Source organism: Ixodes scapularis, unplaced genomic scaffold (genome assembly GCF_016920785.2).
Source record: "Ixodes scapularis isolate PalLabHiFi unplaced genomic scaffold, ASM1692078v2 PGA_scaffold4__175_contigs__length_147842914, whole genome shotgun sequence".
In the NCBI taxonomy this organism is placed as follows: domain Eukaryota; kingdom Metazoa; phylum Arthropoda; class Arachnida; order Ixodida; family Ixodidae; genus Ixodes; species Ixodes scapularis.
This window is the reverse complement of record NW_024609879.1, coordinates 144820998-144831160: the sequence shown is the minus strand read 5'-3', so window position 1 is coordinate 144831160 and position 10163 is coordinate 144820998. Positions and strand designations below refer to the sequence as shown.

Genomic DNA, 10163 nt, shown 5'->3' with positions numbered 1-10163 from the left:
GCCACCGGAATGAGTCACTAGTGCGCATACTTGTTTTCAATGTATAACGGACAAAGAGCATCGCACGATGGACGGAGGAAGCAGGACCAGCAACGGGGGCTGAGATACAAGAACAAGAGATGTCATGGCCCACACCCATCGCTTAGATGTCCAGAGATGTTGAGGAGGCACGACGGTTCCTGGCTTTTATTAGCAGAGCTGCGGTGAAACTCTGACCGTAGCTATGATTTGTAAAAATAATTGTTTCTCTGTATCATGGCCTAAAAAGTTCCTGAGAAAGGACGCAGTGAGTGGCACAAATACCCCCGTAAATGTGTGGCCAAACAAAGCTAACAAAAGTAGGCGTAAAGGGGCGTTAGAAAAAATTCATTGTTGAACTTCATATAACTTATGAATGAGAAGTAAACAATCAGCTTGAAGACGTTGAGGATAAAATGGCATATATATTTAATACTTACAGCAGCAATCAGAACAGCAGCGTAAAGCGCCACATCCATTGTTTTTTTATAGTTCTTATGCTTGTCTGTGTCCGCTATAATTGCCATTTCGATGTGCACTTTTTCGGGAATTTTACCTGGTTGGAAATGAAATGTTCCAATATGTTACTTCACAAAGCAATATTCCTTTTTGCCTAAGAATCACAAGTACTTTACCTTGTGAATACCTCTGCCTGAGCAGTTTAACTGGCAAACCAGGCACCGGTACTGGAAAAGCTGCGTGTTGTTTGAAGATTAGCCATTTAGCATATCGGACGTTCTACGAATCATAGTGCTGGTAAATTGTCCGCTGTGTTCATAATGAAATAACGCACATGAGCGAATATAAGAATTATGGCAATGGTTTCCTCACCGTCATGATCGGTATTTGGAAAAGACTCTTGAACCTCAAAAATTTCATGAGCAATGAGTTCGTCAATTGATCTCCCCATTAGGGTAGCTGGTCTTATTCTTAGTGAGTTGCGGATTATTCCATTCTGCAAAGCAAATTTAAGCCAAAATTTACGTTGTGGAACTGTATACATTATATTAGTTCGCTGTGAGGCAAGATTTAGATAAAAGACGTTAACTAACGAGTAGTCATACAATTACAGTTTCAAACGACAAAAAAAGCAACTTACACATGCATGTTAAAATAAAACCTTTCTAAAATGAGGATCCTAAGCAACCCATTATTTCTATTGCGATTTCTTGGTTTGAGCTTGGATTGGCTATGGCGTGTATATCGTTCCATATGAAATTGTAACGCCATGGTGCACTTGGTAAATGGGGGTACGATAACTTTTTCTTTCATAATGTTTATTCTAGCCTAGAGCGTCTGCATTGCAAATACGTAATGCAATATTGGCTTCTTTCATTTTTTATACTCGCGACAGATTCTCTCACGCAATGAGCGTCAGTTTGGGTACCGCTTTCGCGCTTTATGCACGTAAATGCGGCCATTTTTGCATACAAAATAGGGTCTAAAGTATATCCGTCTAATTTTGTGGAAGGTAAACGTAGCTCATATTTTTTACCAAGTTGTTGGTGATGCAGTATAATGACAGCTTTATGTTATTCAGACAATAATTATTTGCTAATCTACAATTGTTATACTTTTGGGGGAAAAGTTACCTTTCTTAATAAATTTAACATTAGTATAAAGCTAGTACCAACCGCTGTACAATGTTTTACACTACAATTAGATGAGATTATTTTATTTTTAACAGTGATAAAGACAGGGCTAGTAAATATGTTGTCACTGCAAGATTTCCAGCCTGTCCTGTTCTTTGAATGTAGCTTGGACCGACGCGTGCAAATTGGCACCCAGACACATGCATTCATAATGTCGGCACAATAATGTTCTATGAATACTAACTGCAGCGCCAAAATGTTTGTATCAGATCACTTCCAAAACATATTACATTTTCAGGCTATTTGTCCTCTGTTTATATCTGCGAAAAATATTATTACCTTGCATGTTTACAGGAAAGGTGTATACAATGCATTCTTATAGTTTCACAAAATGTATTCAATGATATATGTTTAAACAGGATTATTATGTTAGATGCCATATCAAAATATCTCGATCACCAAATTGCTGTTACTTGTTTGCATTGTTACACATATCAGGGTGCAGTTCAAGTTATATTTTATTCCTGTAATTGGTAAAGTAAGTAGCACTCGATAGTTTCTGCATTTGTGTGCCTCCATTTTCTCGACTCACTCAGGGAAGCACATGCATGGCAGAAGTCATTATATTTTTTTTTATATTGTTAATTTTATGAATACATAAAAAAGAAGTGCTAGGAAATATTAAGTTACCACGTGCAGTCCGTTATCTCGTTCAAGAGAAACAGCCGATTTTTGATCCTTGTCATGATATACCAACTTGCCAAGTTCCGTACCCTTGATCTGAAGTGCAAAAGAAAACATAACGACACTGCACATTTATCCTATTTCTTTATATAAGTGTTTGAAAGATCAAAAATTATCAGAAGAAAACACTTACGTATTGGTTTACTGAGGCTTTCCCATCATTGAACTGTAACAGAAACTTATCCGGAAAAATATCGACTGGTTGCAGAGATAATGTAATATTCTCATTGATGAAGAGCATCAACTGATTACCGGGAGCCCGAGCCTCTATTAAACGCGGGTACACGAGCCTCGCATCTCCAACTGCTGTAATAGCAAAAAAAAAAAAAAGCATGTCAGGAAAAATGTAGTTTTATCGCACTGTAAATCAGTCGCTGGAAATTTAACGGATAATAGGAAATGTTTCCGAACGACTATACTTCTACAGCTGTAATTCTGCATTTTAAGCGGGCAGCAACGTTGGTTTTGGGACATCGTTTTTAAACGAATACGTTTTTAGACGAACCGGCTACGAGTCCCGTTTCCCATGTTCAAACGCAACAAAAGACATGCGCCATAGTGGTCTCATCTCGCGGATTCCTTTTCGCTAGAGTAGCTCTGCTCTTTTTGTTCATTCACTTAGTTTATGCTAATCTGTGTCCCGGGCCCACTCAGCGCAAAAGACAAAAACAGAAGTGGGTAAAGCTCGCATTCTCTGAAGCTCGCATTCTCTGACGACTGCTTTCTGGAGAGATCCGGCACTCAGCGTCACTTCGTTTATTGTTAGTATTTTTATATTACACTGTGCCCTACTGAAAAAAAAAAAAAATTGGCGCCTCTGTGAAAGTAAACGGGTTCATACCGGCAACAGTTTAGCCATACCGGTCCCCTGTTTGTCAAAGGGGTCGCCCGTATGAGCCATAACAGTCACGTATTTGGGCAAACAGGTCACTTCTTTGGTAAACGGGTCAGTTCTCTGGGCAAATGGGTCACTCGTTCGTGCAAAGTTGTCGCACGTTTGCTCAAACCGATGACCATGTTGCACAGGCGGGTGACCGGTGACCGGCAAGCTGTACCGGTCTAATCAAACGGCTCTGCAAAGCTCGTTTAATACTGAACGTACAGATCGGGGGCATGGGCACGCCCGTTTCAGCAGTGGCAGCCTGTTTCGGGAAAGCCAGGAGCGCCGGTTCATCTAATTAAAAGGGTTCGAGTAATGCGAGTAATTATATCTATATTTTTATTGAGCTGATGTTCGCTTACACTGCAACAACAATGAACATTTTTTTTTTTTTTTTACGTAAACATGCAATGTTGCCGAGCCGATATTTTTGACAGAACTTTAAAACACTGGTGTTCTTTGTGGCCTCATTTACTTATTCAGCTCGAATCTCTCTCGCAGAGGACGCGACCGCGTGAAACAGCATACTTCTAGACTCCGTTTCGCCTCAATTCAAGACTCAGCGAAGGTAACGCGCGAGCACGTGGCTACACGAGTATCGAGCATTGCGAGAGCAGGCCCGCTGTTGCACCAGTCAAATTACGAGCTCGCGCTGGGTGATTTTTTCGCACGGGCGCAAGCCGAGCTCCTGGCCGGCGCGCGCCATTTCCAGCGTTCAAGCGTGCTGAAAAAATTCGCCTGCTTTCCGAGGCTGCAAACGCGGCGCGGTCTGCTTTCTGTGACAATCCGAAGACGGGAGGAAACCGCGTGTACAGCGGTTGGAGCACCCTCTCCCCTCGCATTGACTGCAATAAGAAAAAATACTAACCGCAAGCTTTTTTTTTTGTTTTTTGTTTTGTTTTAAAAGGGTGGGTGCTGTCCCAGTGTCTTGCCCCTTGACCTCACCCCTTCTCTCTGGTCAGCTCTGTCACGCAACCCGGAGAGGAGGCCTCGCTACACGCTCGTAAGCAAAGCCTCCGATATCCGGCCAAGGGCGCGTTGGCACTCGCTTCTGTTTTTTGTCTGCTTGCTGTCCTGTGCGGTTCGAAATTCGTTCGTCCTAAGGTGCCTTCATGTGCGCTTCGCATAGAGTGATTCCAACTGCCTGTTTCCCTTTCCCACACCCTCTTCCACCGCCATTTTGTTCCTCTCATTGTTTCCCCGTGCACCGGAGAGTGGCCTCTGTGTCCATCGGTCCTCCCCTCCGAGAGGGAAAATGCTAATCCTCCCTCCCTGGGTTCTGCAACGCTGCTCCGAACTTACGAGATAAGGTGCTTGTTTCTGGGAGGGTTAGAAGCCCCACGAATTATCGCCGAGGACCAAAATGGCTGCTGGTTTGTCGGCGAGTGGTATTACAAAGGGTGGCATCACCCTAGCAAAGCGCACATGAAGGCTCCCTAGTTCGTCCTAGCTGGTTCGATCCGCCGCCTTTCCCTGCACTGTTATTAGGATGCCTCTCGACAACGTACTATATCTGCACCAAAGCTATCCGTGTTCGAAAAGTCCTACGCATATATCGGTCACAAACGATTCTTCAAAGAAGTCTGGAATTCTTGCGGTTTGGTTGGGTTCGGCAACTGAAAGCTTGTGCGCCGCATTGTGTTGAAACTTCAAGGAGCCTTCCTTCTCGTTTTTATGGTTGTGTGGTTGTCCTGCTTAGACCGTGTTGATATATATTTTGGATTAGGCTATTATTATAGTAAGTGCACTGCAACCTACTTGTTGGCAACGATTGGCCGTTCTTTTACGCCTACTCTTCCAGATTATCTATAGAATCATGCAGCATCTAATCTCGTGGCAGCCGGGAGAATAATTTCCCCGAAAGTCTGCCATTATAGTCTAGAATTACCTCGGTTCTTGTTCGTTTTGCAATCTTCGCAGTTGTATAAAAGCTTAAAGTGCCTCTTCACATTTCACAGATCGCTTGCACGTTTTTACTTGTCTCCGGAATATGTTGTAATAAACTTCTAGGAGAATTGAAAACAATATTTTGTGTCTGTTTTCCTGCCCAATTGCAAGCCCCTGCGCGAGCACATTTTTTCTACGAGTTTCTCCCTGTTATAAATAAGCTTTTGGGGTTCGGGACGTTTTAAATAAGTTTAAGTTAACCAACCTTCCAGACGAGACCCATTTTGGGCTAGCGAATAATTTGCCTATCCTAATGGCGCGTTCAAATGTGTGTTCACATGCCAGGTCAAGCGGACACCCGTATAAAACAGAAATCGTTTCAAACGGGTACCATTTCATACCGGTACGCGTACCTCATAATCACGTTTGATCCAGACGGATCGACAAGATTTCCACCGGTTTGATTCAAACAGGTCGACCAGTTTGCCACCCGTTTAAATTTCAACTTGTTTTTTCCCTTTTTTTTCAGTAGGGTGCCCCGCGCTCTATTGAAGATAACATGGACATGCCCATACGGCCTGTGGGCATGTGCACAGGCCTTGTGTTGGGTACACACCGAGGTGTGGGGACAACAAAGTGGTCAGTGCGCTCCCTATACTTCGATATCTACGCTAATAGAGCTTCATTCACGTGATCTGCTGACTATTTTATTTCGCGATGTCGCCCGGGCTGCAAAAGCGTGGACGGCAGCTGCGATGCTTGGCGTCAATACTAAGACAGCAAGCAGAACCTAACCAAGTGAATCATGTATAACAAGTCAGTGATAGCCACCGGTAACAATCATGAACATCTTGTACGTACTGTTTAGACTGACTTTACTTAACACAAACAACCTTCAAATTTCAAATTCTTTTGACACCTGCACTTGTCATCTTAACGTTTTGTCTACTGGCCGCTACCGCTTGAACGAGCAGACGACGTTTTGAGCGAGTTTGAAAGAGAATACGACTGTTTGAACGATGAGACGGCAGTTTGAGATAAAAAGACGCACTCAATTGAGATGGTTCCCCGGTGGTCCGGACAATTTTGTGGTGTCCCCATGTTTATGTTGGAAGAAACTAAATAAATCTGACCATCACAAGTGTCTGTAAATTCAGCCCAACGCGCTTCCCGCACGATCAATCGTGGTCCGACGGTGTCTGGTTTTCCCTTCTCACGGCACCGACGGACCGAGCAAAACCAGATAAAAACTTCTTCCTTTGCTCCTTTGGTACTGCCTCAATCGAAATGTTTTGAAAGAAGGCAGATTTTGTACTTTTTTTCCAAAACAGTACAGAAATAGCGGTCCCGTATGTCGACTTCCGCCCACACTGCCAGACCGGAAGTGGCCACGCAACGCAAGCACCGCGGCTTGATGTAACAGAGTTGAGTTGGTGTATATAGTTTAAAATGCTAATGTTCCAAATTAAAAATTCATAAAATGTAATAAATTTAATTAAATATCAATTTAAGAACTGTGGTACAAGATAGTCTTCAATCGTATTAAAACATTAAATAGTTTTAGGCGGGTTCAGAATTTAATATTTTAATAGCACTACTAAAATTGCAGTCGATAGATAAAATTACAATATTGCTGTAACGTATTCTTGAAGGCCATTTTTACTTAAAGGGAAACCGAGGCGGTTCTGTATTCGACAAGAAAAACACCGAAATCGTCTTCATTTGGCCTCCAGGATTACGAATAGCGAAATTATATATCAGATTGATGCGTCGAATAGCCAGAACAGTGCTTTCAAAATAGCGCCGAAGCCCTTCCCGTTGCCTCCGGTACGAGGAGCTAATCATGAAGTATAATACAAATATCTCAACGTTTTCCTCGCTTTCCACAAACCTTACCAGATCAGTCAAAAGCTCGGCACGCGTTCCCTAACAAACGGCACGCGCTAGGCAGCTGAAACCTCTGGGTATGTCACACCCGGCAGTTAGTTTTTCGGGCTTTCTCGCGCATGCGAAGCGCCAGTTCGACTTCTTTTTGCACAGGGTTTGCGATGATGTCAAAAGGCCGAGCTCTTATAGGCTGAATGAAAAAAAAAATGTAGTGAGTAGGATGTCAAGGCATCTATCATTGAGGTCTACCCACTATACTTCCAGTCCCAGCCAATCAGAACTTGCCGTCGTTCTGACGTCACCTCTACCCCTGCGCAAGACGCAGACGACTCGCTCTCCACATTGATGCATTCGTATCAAATATTTGTGATATTCAGGTTCATAAGGAAAAATACGCTAAAATTCAACTCGTTTTGTTTTCCAAGGACCTCTTCAGCTTTTCTTTTAGCAAGTAATCTCACGCCAATTTTTAAAACGGAATGTAAGAAACACAACGAGTTGTTTATGGAATATCGGTAAGACCATCAAGATCGTTTGCAACTACTGTGTAAAATTGAGATCTAGTATTTTTAGCCCAGCATGACAGAATAACGTTATGTTTCTGCATACTCAAGTTAAAGTTGTATCTTATTCTTTCATCACTTTTTATTTTCTTACACTAATTAACTGTGCCTTGTTTTTTCTACTTCCTTTCCTTAGAGAGCCTGACTGCAGATTAACTTCACTTTATTGAATGTTGTTGCGAAATCAAAGTATGCAAATATTATCCCCTTTCTACCATTTTTTTTTGTGTAGATTAAAAAAATTGGTGACCAGAATATTTTATTTTTGTTTTGGTAAATTCTACGCTCGCTAGATGTTCCTTGCAACGAGAATTAGGGAATTCCGGTTTTATTGGTGCAGTCCTTTTTGAACAATGTCCATAACACAAATTTTGAGATAACATTTTTTCATGACTGGTAAACAAAAATTGTAGCTCAAAGTGCTCGCTTACGAGACTCCATATCACCATTTTTCTACCAAGAGGCTAAGGAAGAAAATTATAGGTAGTCTTTTTAAATTACGATTTTATTCATGCAAGACAGCCAGCGATGTACCCGGTAAACGTCTTGTAAAAATCTCTACAAGTTTCTCTTCTATGAACCAAATCTGTATATTATTATGCATATAAAGTTTCTTGAAGTGTAGTTACACCAGATATGTGCTAGAATAGCGGGTAATTAAGGCGTTATAAAGTAAACTTACGTGAGGCTTCTAGAATTGTCTTTGTAAATGCCAAAAGAAAAATGCAGAGAAGCGCGCGTGACATCTTAAAAAAAGAAAAGCGTTCTTACTTACTGGAAGTTCTGATATTTATAATTGTGCTTACCCATACCTTTTATATTTTGCTTTAAACACACCTTTTATATTTTGTGCTGACCATTCCATTCTTTGTCCAAAGGTAAGACAAGCAATGGAACGCAAAACATCTAGCACAATTGTGTGCTAGAAAGCCTTTCAAATATCAGAGTGAAAAGTTTAATGTAAAGATATTTAAATGTCACGTCCCATTGTATACTGTTCAAAATGTTACGTCGTCATATCCTTCTTGCATTCAGATACAAAGATTTTACCTAAATACCAACCTAAGTGCTTGATGGACAGCTCTGGAGAATAGAATGCCGCTTGGCGTATGTGGGATTTTTCCGCCAGAGCAGTGAAAGTATCACTTGAGTAGGTAACCTTTGAATGTGAAGCCGAGTCTGAGTTGTGTACAGGTTCAGCCCTGCTAAAAAGTAAGAAAGGAAATCTTAACCATGTTGGACTAACCTGAGACAGGGTTAGATGAGAAACATCAAAACGTAGAAGAGACCGAAAATTAACCTGAGACGGGTAGAGGAGAAACATCAAAACGTAGGAAAGACAGACAATATTTTCTGTCTCTTCTACGTTTCGATGTTTCTCCTCCACCCCAGTCTCAGGTAAATCCAACATGGTTAATACTCACCAGCTCACCTGCACCCTTACGATGTTTTTTCTAATATAATTTCGGTGTAGCACTTGGAAATCCTGGTGTAACAACAAACCATCTGGTATGCCTACCGGACAGACTGATGTGACCAGCACACCAGCCTGGTGTGTGTACCAGACCGTCTGATGGCTACACTAGATGTCTCGTGAATTAACCAGGTCAGCGTGATGTGCCCTTCATGACTGCGTGTCAGCCACACCAAGCAGCTCAGCAAACACTCCAGCCTGGTGTGGTCGATGATAATAATAATACCAAATAATAATAATAATAATAGTAATAATGCTAATATTAATGACATGAGGTCAGGCCACATCACGTGCCACTGATTCCATAACGTTTCTGATGGTAGAGTATATCACGCAACGTCACTTTTTCCCGTGTGGTCAGCATGTAATGAGACATCGCCATGATGACGTCATAGCACCACGTAACGTAACGTCACGACGTTAGGTCAGAATGTCTTCTGAGGTTGGTTACGTGTGACGTCATATTGGAACGCTACATTAAGGTGTCACGAGATGACATGTCACGGGACGCCCCAGTGTTTCCTGGTAATATCGGTTCACGTGATTTTTGTAACGTTACGTCAAGTATCACGTGACATCAAAGCGTGACGTGACGTCACAGAGAACCTTTAAGTTCCATGTATTTCGAGTGCCTTTAGAGTGATGTCAAAATGTTACGTGACATGACACTAGCACGTTATCAAGACTGCATGCCATGCGTATAGAAGCTCTAGGTGCCTCTAAATGCTATGCATTAGAGATGTTTTTAAGGAGACGATAGCAACTTTAGGCATGCTGTGAAATCGATTGACCTGTCATTATATTTAATCCTCTACATTAAATAAAATTAATTTTATTCTGAAAGTGCGAAAATAATTATCGTCGAAAATGCGGCAAATTAGCCGCTAATTGGAACTTGACTTTGTCGCAAGGTTTTGTCCTCAAATCCCGAATTATCAGGTTGTAAACCACACCGAGGGGCATGCAATTTTACTAAGGCTCACTGTGCTGCAAGGTTCGTTTAGTACTACCTTCGCGAAACCCGTGTGGTTGCGATGAATTTTCAAAGCTGTGTTTTAATTATCTGTATGACTTTATTATTTTTTGTTACCTGTTGTGTTAAGTAATGGGTTATTTTA

General features: G+C 41.8%; 1 protein-coding gene across 1 annotated transcript; it reads right to left on the bottom strand.

Moving 5' to 3' along the window:
- Positions 1-329: 329 nt before the first annotated feature.
- Positions 330-8317, bottom strand: LOC115324591. The gene is made up of 6 exons (XM_042293738.1): positions 8254-8317; positions 2488-2660; positions 2301-2390; positions 850-973; positions 654-704; positions 330-574 (listed from the first exon to the last, which is right to left on the bottom strand). The coding sequence occupies exons 1-6, from the start codon at positions 8315-8317 to the stop codon at positions 330-332; spliced, it is 747 nt and encodes a 248-aa protein (XP_042149672.1).
- Positions 8318-10163: the final 1846 nt, after the last annotated feature.

Bases quoted from the DNA above. Each gene is read 5' to 3' on its own strand.
- LOC115324591 (XM_042293738.1), bottom strand. From the start codon at position 8,317: ATGTCACGCGCGCTTCTCTGCATTTTTCTTTTGGCATTTACAAAGACA. The intron at 2,391-2,487 runs GTAAGTGTTTTC...TTTGCACTTCAG, and splicing joins AAGCCTCAGTAAACCAATAC to ATCAAGGGTACGGAACTTGG. The intron at 705-849 runs GTGAGGAAACCA...CAGCTTTTCCAG, and splicing joins TCCAAATACCGATCATGACG to TACCGGTGCCTGGTTTGCCA.